General features: G+C 35.0%; 1 protein-coding gene across 1 annotated transcript in view; it reads right to left on the bottom strand.

Annotated features, from left to right (window-relative positions):
* The window catches only part of LOC136822650 (dystrophin-like), a 54467-nt gene that overhangs the window by 39042 nt on the left and 2626 nt on the right, over nucleotides 1–12799 (bottom strand). Inside the window, exons 6-13 of the mRNA XM_067078921.1 lie at nucleotides 12133–12237; nucleotides 11380–11565; nucleotides 10608–10685; nucleotides 8096–8315; nucleotides 5553–5671; nucleotides 3774–4061; nucleotides 1983–2163; nucleotides 348–734 (exon numbers count right to left, since the gene is read on the bottom strand). Coding sequence (XP_066935022.1) covers nucleotides 348–734; nucleotides 1983–2163; nucleotides 3774–4061; nucleotides 5553–5671; nucleotides 8096–8315; nucleotides 10608–10685; nucleotides 11380–11565; nucleotides 12133–12237 — 1564 coding nt within the window. The remainder of the gene's footprint in view (nucleotides 1–347; nucleotides 735–1982; nucleotides 2164–3773; nucleotides 4062–5552; nucleotides 5672–8095; nucleotides 8316–10607; nucleotides 10686–11379; nucleotides 11566–12132; nucleotides 12238–12799) is intronic.

Genomic DNA, 12799 nt, shown 5'->3' with positions numbered 1-12799 from the left:
TACCAATTTCAAAACAATGCATTCTTTAGAGGAAGCAATTGTAACAATATTACGGTTACTTTTGGAAGACCTTGAAGGGGGCTCTAAAAAATATCTCCTGTGGTATTATACTAATACACGCCCATCGTATATAAAGTTGAGTTTGTATAACTCAAGCTCACACGGGGAACACAAATTTACTCGGGTTATAGAAATTTCAAGTTATGGAGTATGGAACCATTGTTAACTAAAGGTACAAGAAAACTTGTTTGAGTTTAGGAGACATTCGAGTTGTAGTCCGAGGTAAGAGACTCGACATTGTGATAGATTAAAAAAAAATTGCAAAATGGAATCTTAAAGTAACGTACCAGTTTCTTTATAAAGGGCCATAGCACCAACAGGGATTTCACGTAGAACGGCACCAGCGTCTTTGCTCAACCATGAATCGAAGACAAAGCAAAACAAGCGTCCTGACAGTTCATCCAGTATATAAATACTGGCTAGAAACCATTGAGGGTTTGAACCCTCGTTATCATGCCAGACGCGTAATTTGGAAAGTTTTCCAAGCCATGGTTGTGAACGGAACGTAAACAAATCCACCTGTCCGCGTTGGAATTTTTTACGTTTTGTTTCGGATTGACGTAACTGGAGTTGATCACTGTTCCCGTATTCGCCGAATAATTTGATGTTGACACTAGCCCGCGTGTCAGCGTTCTCGACGTCTCCTGTCTCGACGCTGATTTTGTAGGTGGTTTCTATGGAGAAAAAAAAAGTTAAATCAATTAAAAGGCCTTGAAATATGTTGTAAGGGGCAAGAATGTTATTTTGAAAATTTTAGTTTTAAGTGAAATCTACGGTCCCCTTTCTGTCAACAACCATCAGAAATGTTGATCAACTTCTACCCTATTCCCGTGGAATACCCTACCCGTGGCTGGGTTGCTCAGTCAGTAGAGCATTCGCCTTACAATCTAAGGGTTGTGGATTCGATCCCCGGTCACCGCCAACTCAGTGGATGAATAGCTTAGATTGGGTAATCTGATCTAGGCGGTAAGTTACTGGGAGCTCAGAGTAGGTGTAGCGCTCCACCTCAGTATTCGATCTCCCAGGTCTAGCGCAAATAGAAAAGTGGATAGACTCCCTCACTCCCGGCTCCGCCGACAGCCACCAGATGAATATACTTACTTACTTTTACTTAGACAATTCCATCCCAAATTGGAAGCTAATTCGGAAGCTAAGTTCCAAGCAGGATATCATTGAAAGATTAGAATATATTGAGAGATACAAGGGTAAAAATATTAAACCAAAATTCCCTTAAGGATGTGTCTACTGCACTGACCTTAATATATCCCTGGACCTAGCTATATCCACCATCTTTGATCGAAGTTTTTTTGGAATTGGTACCAGATGTTAAAAATTAACGTCTAACGGCGCTACATCATCAAAAGTATTGGAGGTAAAGTAGCCCGGGGTCCACTTAAAGCTTTTTGATAGACTGGATGGCGCGATTAAGTGGCCCGGTAGTATATGGTAGTATGCTTTTGCTTAGGCGGACTGTAAAACAGTCCGCCAGATTTTCGTTGTTTTTGCCAGGTGAAAAAAAGAATGAAGCAATGTTTTTATTTGAGAATAAGGGATTGCAAATCTGTTATTGATGTTTGTTTCTCATTTTTGATTATATCTTTCAACTCCAAGTAGTTTTTTTGTTATTGGGATTTCAAAAATTCTTTTTCAAAATGGCGACCTCGCCAAACGCTTCTAGTCTACTTCACTGGACTCAGCGTCATCAAAAATTATCAAAAAGCAAAGTTCAGCCAGAAGTAGACTCTAGTCTAGAGGTAAAGTAGACCTAGCGGCGCTTTCGATGCATTTACACCGCTATTGAGTAGTGCCGCCATTAGGGTACCACTTTTCAAAATACTCCGATCAAAGATTTTGCTTGGTCCAGGGTATATAAAGGTCAGTGGTCTACGGCATGGAGGAAATAGACGAAAACACTTCCAAACCTTTTTCTTCCGGTGCTTGTACTTGTTCCAACTGATAAGAAACTAATTTGAATTTTTTATTCAATAATGAGATTTGTCGTTTGGGGATGAGAGAATCGGCACATATGTCTGACAATTGTTCAGCACGGATGTTAACACCTTCCATTTCGGCTGCGTATCTTTCAATGTTTTCTTCAATGAACTGGAATGAAAAGAAGAAGATTTGGGTACAAAATAAGCAATTTGAACAACGATGAATACTGTAGCTAGGGAAACTCAAACACTGGATAGGAAGGGACAGGAAAATTTAAGGTAATAAAAAGATATCTTTAGAGAACTATTTAAAGTCTGTCTCGAAATAATTTGCAGCTGGAGAAAAAAATGACTGTAACTTTTGATAGAATTCGAATCAAGTTGCGGTTTTGTGCTCGTTAAAAAGATATTCGTGAGTGGAATATTATCAAGTAAAAAAATTGAGAAAAAAAAAGAAAATGAAAATGAAAAATGAAGAAGAAAAAAATCAACTTCTTGTAGAAATGTGGTATAATTATCATTTTCACAGGAGTGATTCTTCAATCTTAGATCATCATCACTGTCAAAAAAATTTTCAAAAATATTCATTCAATCAAAAGATATCAAACAAAATTTATTGCTGGTTGACTCTATAAAGTAGTAAAAAACGACAAAAAAAACGAAAAAACCTGCCTTTTGTCGATCAACCAGCAATAAACTTTGTTTGATATCTTTTGATTAAATGAATATTTTTGAAAAATTTTTTCACAGTGATGATGATCTAAGATTGAAGAGTCACTCCTGTGAAAATGATAATTATACCACATTTCTACAAGAAGTTGATTTTTTTCTTCTTCATTTTTCATTTTCTTTTTCTTTTTTTTTCTCAATTTTTTTACTTGATAATATTCCACTCACGAATATCTTTTTAACGAGCACAAAACCGCAACTTGATTCGAATTCTATCAAAAGTTACAGTCATCTTTTTCTCCAGCTGCAAATTATTTCGAGACAGACTTTAGTTTGTCAACCCCGGGGGGGGGGGGGGCAGCTGGGCAAAAAGACCGATGGGTATGTGCGGGTCCTAAGGGTACCTTTTCCAGTATGTTTAAAATGCGCTGTAAGGGTCGGAAAAACTAGAGATGCACTGTAAGGGTAGAAATTTCAGAAAATTTTTGAAAAATCTAGATATTTTGACCAAAAATGCTAGAATTTTGACCATTTTTTGCACGAAAAGGATAGAAAATTTTGGGGAAAATGCACTCTAAGGGTATGATTTTCACTGATTTTTGCTGCACTGTAAGGGTGCAATTATAAAAGCCAATTTTTGGCCCGCACATACCGTCAGTCCGCAAACCCAGTGCCCCCCCCCCCGGGTTGTCAACCCAAAAGTTACGAAGGACGGATCCGTTTATTTATATATGTTCTTGCTTACCCGAGCTGCACTGATGAGTACTGGGAAGGGAGAAACACGTGTCTGCGGATAGAAGTAACGCTCAGAATTTTAGTTCTTTGGAATAGACCTTTTCATAAATTACGTCAAGAACATCACTTGCCTCGTATTCAAACAATTACATTGGTGATTATGTCCTTTGATACATAAACGATTTTTTTTATGAATAGATAGAAAGTAGTTTTAATGAAATCTGCTGGGAGTTAATCACCATGGCAATAATTTCAAAACGAGGCAAGTGATGTCCGTAAAGTAATTTATGAAAAGGTCTATTCTTAAGACCCTGTTGAGGAGTAGTCTATTTTTCTCCGCTCACCACAAGCGCAAACACGCGTTTACGGGCATACCTTCATTTTATTAGGATCGTGGTCTCCTGATCTCAACGCTTTCTCGGTCTCTTCCAACCATACTTGTACGTTTGTCAAGTCATTCTTCATTTTGAAATATCTGGAATCTGCGTTCCTTAAGCTTTTCTTGCGGATGGCCAGACTGGCGTGAGCACCACTCATGCGACGTGACAAGTCCAAAATGGGTCCCTTCTTTTCGATATGTCCCAACTGTTTGATAAGCTCTTTAGCATCTGTCATTAAACTTTCAAAGTCGGGTTGCAACGAGTTGAGTTGGTCTTCCAGTTTCTGAAAATAGAGATCAATGGAGCACGGACGTTCACTTCCTGGCATTCTTTATATATTTTTAAAACGAGGCTACATCAAAACGAGGCTTAATATACAATTATTATTTTGACCTTTGACAAACGATAAAATCTTAAAATATTTTCATTTCATGTGAGTTTTTACTTTAAAAAATATCTTATTCATTTTTTTCTTTCTTAGCCAAACACGATATTCTAATCTAACGCAACATTTAAACATCAATTGTTTGCTTAAGAATTTTATTCGTGAAACAAAATTTGAAATCAAATTTCGCACGCGCGGAAGTATTTTATCATAATGGTTTTTTAGACGCGCGGACGGAAGGAATGTCTTTCTTAAAAAATGGATGCTACTAGCAGGTAATCGCACAGAAAGCCGCAGTAATGCAATATTAGCTGTTTGATGAAGTAAATAATTGAAAAAGAGAAAACATTTTACAAAGATACCTTAAGGTAGATGACAAGCATCATTTTTAATTTAAAGATGAAATCGAACTTGCGATCCATTTTAAAATTCATACTCTCTGACGATTAAAATTTATAAATAACCAGGTTTGATATTACAGTCAACACTCTCTAATTCGATCCTCTACTCTTTGAAGCTTTCTATAATTTGAACTAAAATATTGGTCCCCTCAGCTGAAAAATAGTATAAAATACTCTCTGTAATTCGAATCTTTCTTTATCTAGAAGGAGATTTTTGGTCCCCTGAAAATCGAATTAGAGAGAGCCAACTGTAGCACAAAGAATCCCAAAGCACCACTAAAAGTATCATGAGAGTTTGCTAGGTCACATATCAAAAATTTCTTTTTTTTTATTCGTTCATAGAAGAATTTTTTGTAAATTTAAAATTATTTTTTTTGAAGAGCTTTAGTGAATAAAAAAATGAAAGGAAGATACCATTTTAAAAACATCAGCCAGCTTGTCTGGCTTCATATGTTAATAAATCGACTTTAAGCTGACTTTATTAGGAAAATTCAAATTTCCTTGTACCAAACCTCTGACACATAGCCAGATAGCAGAATAAAGCAAGTCATTTGCATTACAAATAAAGAAGCTTCTCATGGATGGCGATTAAAGTATCAAGGTGTGGAAGATCCTCTCAAAGAATGTAAAGAGGGCTATAGACTTGTTGAAAATACTGTCAAGGAATACAATGAGGGGTATAGAATTTTCTAGAAAATGAATAAGGGAAGGGAAAACTAGTGGACAATAAATGTTGTCCCCTTTTATTTAAAAGTGCAAAAGTGAAAAAAAAACAAAACACTGTATTTCTTTCTTCTTTTCTCTACATACCTTAGCATGGTTAACCAAGCCAGTCTCTACAAGGCTAAGATACGGCTGAAGGCAATATAGCGTTATCGGCGCTTTAATGATTTTTATGATGTACGGAATTTTAACTTTGCCTTGAAAAACAGATATTCAGTCACAAGTGACTGAATCGATCTGGGTTAGATTTCTAGGCTATACATACCTGTGCATTTTCTTCTGTAGTTTTGAATTCGTTTTCATCACTGGCTTTTAAATCTTTCAACATCGTTTCAATGGATTCGATTTCTATGATCATCTCATCCAAGTCACGTTCAACGCTCACTGCAATGAAGAAAAGCAAACAAAGATGTATGAAAAATCATGAAGTTTATCTGTGGAGGAGACAATCTCATTGAGTTTACGTTGTTAAGAATATTTTCGACTAGACCACCATTTAGTTTCGGGGAAAGGGAAAGAGGATAAAACTATTACAACTATGTTAACGAGTTTGTGACAAGGTTCCCAAACAACATTGCCATATCATTGACCTCAGAGTTCGGTTTAAAACTTATTGCAAAAAGCAGAAGATTGACTTGGAGTAAGGTGGACTATCGTATTAACTTCTCTCCATCGCATTAGCTAAAATCTAGAGAAAGCATCTATAAGTTACCTTGGGGTTTCTATGAGCATGGATCAAATATTAGGTTTAACAAACGACGGGTCTTTCTAGAGAGAGCTCAGGGAGTTTTAGTTGACTTGATTAAATCACTTAGTTCCTTGGAAAAATGCAGCACAACATGCCCTGCCCATCGAATAAGACCTTCTGTGTATAGAAAAAGTACTCAATAAGAAATATAGTGCACTCTCGCCAGTTCGAAATTCTATTATTCGAATCTTTCTGTAATTCGAAATGATTCCCAGTTTCCGTCAAGGGGAAGCCATGCAAAAATAATCTCTATTATTCGAAGAAAATCTTTGGTGCCTTTGAAGATCGAATTAGAGAGAGTCAACTGTAAGAAATGAGATCGAACAAAGAACGAAACACACCATGAGCTTGGAAGACTTTGTTGAAAATACGTTTCGATAAGATTTTCATTTTTGTCTTAAGATTTCCTTGTCCTTTTATTGTTGTCCTTTTAATTCTTTTCTATTTCTTGAATTAATTTCCCCTTTTTATTTCTGTCCTTGTTGGTCCCCAAATAGCAAAAGAGGTTCTCTAGGGTTCTTTATTTTCAAAATATCATAATTATCTCCTCTTCGATATTTTCATAACACGTCATAACACCAATCTATAACTATAATACTGGTGAAAAAATGAAACTCTTCTTTCTTGATTCCATACGATTTCTTGTTTTCAATAACAGTATATAATTCTGCTTTTGGAATCTCTAAAGTAAAGTAAATTTCTCTTCTTCATTTTCAATCACCAATGCGAAATTCTTCATTTTCAATCATCAGTGTGTAATAATAACATAGTAAAACTTTGATTATTATGAACAGAAATAAACGTATGAAAAATATCACTTATATGTTGTCTGTCTCCCGGCACTGATATAAAAAAAATTTTCATTAGAAATCTTCTATTTCGATAAAATGTATCTCTCCAAATCTCATCATAAGAACTACAGTATGAAAATAAAAAACGAGCAGCCCATATAGCATAAACTTTGTTAAAATTTGTTTCTTGGGAGACTTTCTCTTGAACAGTTTGACTCTCAGTTGTCCAAAGTTAAAGGATAGAAAACACAAAAAACTAGCTCTATAAGAACAACCAAAGGATAATGAATGTTATGACCCCTTTCAATATAGGAATAAGACCGAAAGTCTGCAGTTCGAAATAATAATTTTGACTATCCAAAACTTGTCTATAGCTTACTTTTTCACCCTTACTTGTATCGACATTCCAATGTTTCATTGACAAAAATCTGCCTCAATGTTTCATTAAAGTTCTTATAGGAAAAATGTACTATAGATAGGTATGTCCATTTTATTTTTGAAAACGAAAGCAAGTTCGATTGAGCCCGACAGTGCAGCACAGTTGATATTACATTCAAGGAGAGCCAAATGAGCAATAAACTTGTTCATTAAATTATTGAAGCTAAATTATAATCGTATGTTATCCCTTTTGAATCCTTAACAAACATAACATGAAAAAGTATCGTATTGATCCATTTTTTATGTAATCTTGTCAGATACCATTTGAAAACAGATGAGAGATTACACTGCTTGCTTACTTAATAAATCTCATTCATTGATATGGATTAAACCCAAAGCACAGGAGGACTGAGGATTTCAATTTTTTCTTTCTTCCTTTTTCATACTTTTTTGTTCTCAATGAATGCTTGAAGTGTTTCCAACGGTGACCAAAAAATCTAAGTGATTTTTCCTTCTTGTAAATAACCTGGGTGATTCTTTCTCATAATTGTGTCCCGCCTAATACCTCCTGAAGATGATTGTCATTGGGGCCATCCTTTTGACTCTAAATTCTATAGTAGACACTCTACTACTGCAAGCAACGAACTTACTCCAAGTCCCTTCCAAGTAAACATAGCCCTTGTTGCCTTGGTGGCATGGGCCCTGTGTCCCCCAAAAAGACTGTGACAACATGCCAACCAAAAAAGTAGAACTCTCCCTTAGACTCGTAAACTATCATTTGCACTAAGCATCCGAAAATAGCTTTACTCGAGCTCTCCATATCTCGAACTACTCTTAGCATGTGATCGAATTACAGAACAGGGGAACAGTAAAAATGTTAAAAAGACCAACCTTTCTCTTCTCGTTCATATCGTTTAGTCGTCGTTGTCGTTGTTACCACAGAAACAGAAACATTTGTTGATTGCTTGCTAATGATGGCATCGGTAGGAGTTGAAGAAATCGGAATATCGGTTTTAGTTTCGGGTTGGGGTAAGCCAGAATCCAATTGGTCGAAATCAATATCAACGCCTGCGTGGACTTCCACCACACGACTAGATTGTGTTAGAATGACCTAAAAATGCAAAATGAAGAACCTCTAGTTATTCTACTGAATTAAAATCATAATCATCAACTGCTTGGATCTTTCTCCTGGCTACCATTTAGGGAAAGAAAATTTTTCTGTATAAAGGGTAAAATATCAAAATTATGTAATATTTTAATGTTCTCTCAAAAAACTTTCTGTAATTAAATAGAGTAATTTTTCACTTTATGCTTCTTATCCCTCAAAATGCAATTTTAAAAGACAAGTATGGAGATACCAGTACTGTTGTAAAGAGATTTCAACCATGTTCGTTTAAAAGAAATTTTTTCAGTTCAGAACAAGCTGCAATGAGAAAAAGCTATGTAATAAAAATATATCAAAACATTCTAAAAATGATTTGCAACAAGGCCTTAAAAATGAACCCTCAAATAGATTTGCAAAATGTTTTTTTTAGTAACAACTAGGGTACAAAAATTTGGATGGGCAAATAACACATTAATATCAACTAGTTGTAGTACAACACTGCCAATGAAAGTAAAAACAAGCAAACAACAGAATAAACACAATTTTTTACTGCTTCGGAAAGATTGTACGATTCAAATGTACACCTCAAAATCTTTATACAGTGGGGCCTTCATAACTCAAACCTCTATAACTCGAATGTCTCCTTAACTGGAACAAGTTATCTGGTCCCTTCAGTTAACTAACAATGCCTTATATACCAATCTCCAAAACTCAAGATTTCCATAATTCGAACAAATTTTTGGATATGGAGACTCCACTGTACTAGCGTCTAACGTACTGTCGAAGTCCAACCATGTAACTAAACTTTATAATACTTTTGGAGAAAATATCAGCAGAAGTGGTTACTATCATTCGTCATAGAGTCAAGAGCATACAAAATGAGCCACTGTAGATGATAAAAAAACATAAAATGAATAAACCTTACTTTCTCCCGTGTAAGACGCAGACAAACAGTCTTTAAAATTGAAATCCCGCTGAAATCCTATTTTTATTAAGTGCTACTTAGGACAACTCGAAAATCTTGTTGCTTATCCCAGAAGAAAGATTTCTTGAAAAAGACAGGATTATAAGCGTTCGTTGACATACAAAAAATGCTGTCTGAATGTATATTGTGTCCTGAGCTAAGTGGAGAAGATTAACTTTCTAACTCCTTCACTTCTTTACTTGTGCGAGTATAATTTCATTGTTTTTTTTCGCAAAGGAAATGCAAACTTGTTTCACGGAAATTGCTTGCATACAAATGTCATAATCTTGGTTAATTATATCGTAAAAAAAGCTTAAAAAGTGTGTGTTTTTCTTCAAGAAGACTGTAGCACCATCCATTCAAATGCAAACAAAGTTAGAAAAGTTATCCACGCAGATCAAACTATACTTGAAAACTCAAAACCTCAAATACCAAATAACATGTAACAATCGATTCGCCCATTCTCCTCCACCATTACTTTAAGTTAAATAATACCTTTAACCGAAAGGCTTTTTTCCATTCTTTCAGAAAAGCTCCCTAAAATGTTGCGTCCAAATAATACTGAAATTTTTAGGAAAACCAGAACCCAATCCAAACCATTATTGGAACAACTACATGTAACAAAATTAATTTCAGAAAACAAAAAAAAATGCACTCGATTCTTCAACTACCTTCTCTCTGAGATACAAAAAATTTACATCTCAATGCTAAACCTATATACTCTTAATTAGCTGGTTGCATTCGAAAAGCTATTACTATTAATTAGTATCCTCTAAAAAACTAATTATCTAACGTGTATGTTAGCATTGGAAATCAATGTGTCTTTGTCGCAATTTGAACGATTTTCGAACGATCTTGAACCGGTATATTCTTATACATAAACAAATAAAAAATATATATAAACAAACACAATCCTTTAGCTAACTAACACTAAGGATTCATTAGTAAGCCTTGTGGATCGAAGTTTAGATATCACAACTGACACACTTGGACACACCTCAGCTTGGAAAGTCTCGAACTTCATCAAATCCGAACCTTCCTCTTTTTCATTCAAAGAAAATCATTGGATGATCACCTCGATCCTTTGATAGAATTAGGAAGAATGTTAACTGTAATTCTTTTTTGTGTTTATTGTTCAGTATGGACTTGCGAAGTACAGTTGAGGTTCTCTAATTCGACGTTCCACGATTTGTTACGCTCCATTATCCGATAATATTGAAAGTTAAAGTCAACAAGAAACTCTCATTTACGATGCGATACGTTCTCTTATTCGACGAAAATCCAATTACCCTTAAAAATCGAATTAGAGAGCGTCAACTGTAAGTTAATCGTACCTCTTCATCGGCAACCAGTCGTTTCTTTTCTTCTTGCAATCTCATGATTTCTTGTTCTTTTTCTTTGTCATCAAACTCCTATTTAAAGAAAAGAGAGAAAGAATCGTGAATAGAAAATGCCTTGTGACCACAGATATCTTACATAGATAGAACTAGATAGAACTAGAAAGAACTACTCTGTATTTACCAATCAAAAGCAGTCAAAAAAAATGATGCGCCATATTTAATGAGTAGACCGACGATTTGTTCAATCAAAGCAAACGACCTGCATTTTTTTGCTTCAGCTCGAGACGAAAAAGTTTCATCTCATGTTTGTATAAAATATCTATGCTTATGAGTGACACCTTTGTTCAGACAGGTAGCTTAGAGTGAAGGACTCCCAGCGTTCAATAAGGCAAAGAAACCATTACGTAACCATAAAGTTAAAGTTTTAATACAGTAACCAGCAAAAGAAGGAAATCACATCATTTTACGTCAACACAAATTTCGTCAGAAATCAACAGAAAAAATAAAGACCATTCCATGCCAGCGTAATTAGCCTAATCCCCCAAACTCGAACCCAGTACCTTAGTTCGCGTTTTATGATTGCTCACGAAAGGTTGTAACATCATAGGGTATGAAATTAATAAAATTAACAAGTCATTCAATTGGCTCTGGGTACAAGATTGCTAATTCCCTTGAAGAAACAAAAAAGTGCACACTTATAGTTGTAGTAATGCATATCAAAAAGTAAGTTGAACTATGAAGAAAATGTAAAAAAGGCCACACAAACCTTCAATTTCAATTTAAGCATGACGTCAATACTGGTCAGTTTCTTCTCCAGATCATCCCAACGTTGGTAGATCTGTCTTTCGTATGGTTCCACAACACTTGAACGCCCCTTTTGAACTAATTCGTCGCCGATAGCTTTCAATTGATCTAAGTCAGCGTCCTTTGCATTTACCATGGATTTCAAGCTCTACAAAAAAAATTGTTTTTAATCAATCATTAAAAGCGTTATTCTTTGCAAAAAGGTAAGCTCTTCTATAAAAGACAAATGTTGTTTTTATCAATTAATGATTTATTTTTCAGTAAACAAATTGATCCTACTTTTTTATCCATTAATGATAGTTGTTAATACCCTATAATTATCAGAATACCCTTTTGTATCTTTATAAGCGACTATATCTAGGTATAAGATGCTTACTTGAGAACCTTAGATTTTGACAAAGTGACACGTAAAAACTAATTAAGGGAACTATTATGATAAGCAGACGCAAGCCTCGATTTATAGGAGAGTTTATTTTTTGCCCTAAGCTAAAGGTTCAAGTGCAAGAATATATGAAGCTGCCTCCACTCAAAAATAATTCCTAAGTTTAGGACCCTTCGAAACAAGAGATGTTGATCAAACAATCCAATTGTCGAAGTTGATCGAAGTGATTACACGCTATTTTTTATAAGAATGGTATTTTTCCATTTCATCATGGATATCCATACGGTATTCTTAGGTTACAACCCAAATTCAATCTAAATTTACATGATTTACCTCGAATTTTTGTGTTTCCATTTCAATTTCCCATTTGTTGGTGACTCCACCGATGCTCTCAAGCGTGCTCATTCGGCCATCGATCCACGTGTTCAAATCGTCAACCTTGTGTTTAAAGATATTAGAGATATTAGAGAAAAAATCCGGTTTATAATATTTTTCAAGTTAGATTTCGAATGCAAAGCGTATGGCAACGGAAATCAAAGGGAGACAGTATTTTATTTATGACTTGTATTACAGTCAAATCCCTCTAACTCGAACTTCTATTTATTACTTGTATCGTTAACTCAAACAAGTTTTTTGGTCCCTTCAATGTTAACAATGCCATAAAAAAAACCTTACTCTATATCTCAAAATTTTCAAAAAATTTGTGTATTCCCCGCAGGGGTTATGGAGACTCGACAGTTCTATTATATAAAGAACACTCCAGAGTAAATTTGCAAACTTTTCAAAACATAACAAAGTATTACTAACGTTGTATGTTCTTCCTTACCAAATTAAACTTCTCCAAAACACACGCAACTCTCTACACGGTGTGTAGCATGTGGGTTTCCAAAAATGATGAAACAAATATTTTTGGTAGATTTTTTTAATATTCTAATGATTGCAGGTGATTATTAGTGACCGCACTACTGATTAAAACAAGTCAGCCTAAATAGGCGGCGTG

The sequence above is a fragment of the Clytia hemisphaerica genome, unplaced genomic scaffold, assembly GCF_902728285.1.
Source record: "Clytia hemisphaerica strain Z4C2 unplaced genomic scaffold, Clytia hemisphaerica genome assembly, whole genome shotgun sequence".
NCBI lineage: Eukaryota > Metazoa > Cnidaria > Hydrozoa > Leptothecata > Clytiidae > Clytia > Clytia hemisphaerica.
The sequence above is the reverse complement of the archived record's forward strand: the minus strand, read 5'-3'. Positions and strand labels throughout refer to the sequence as shown.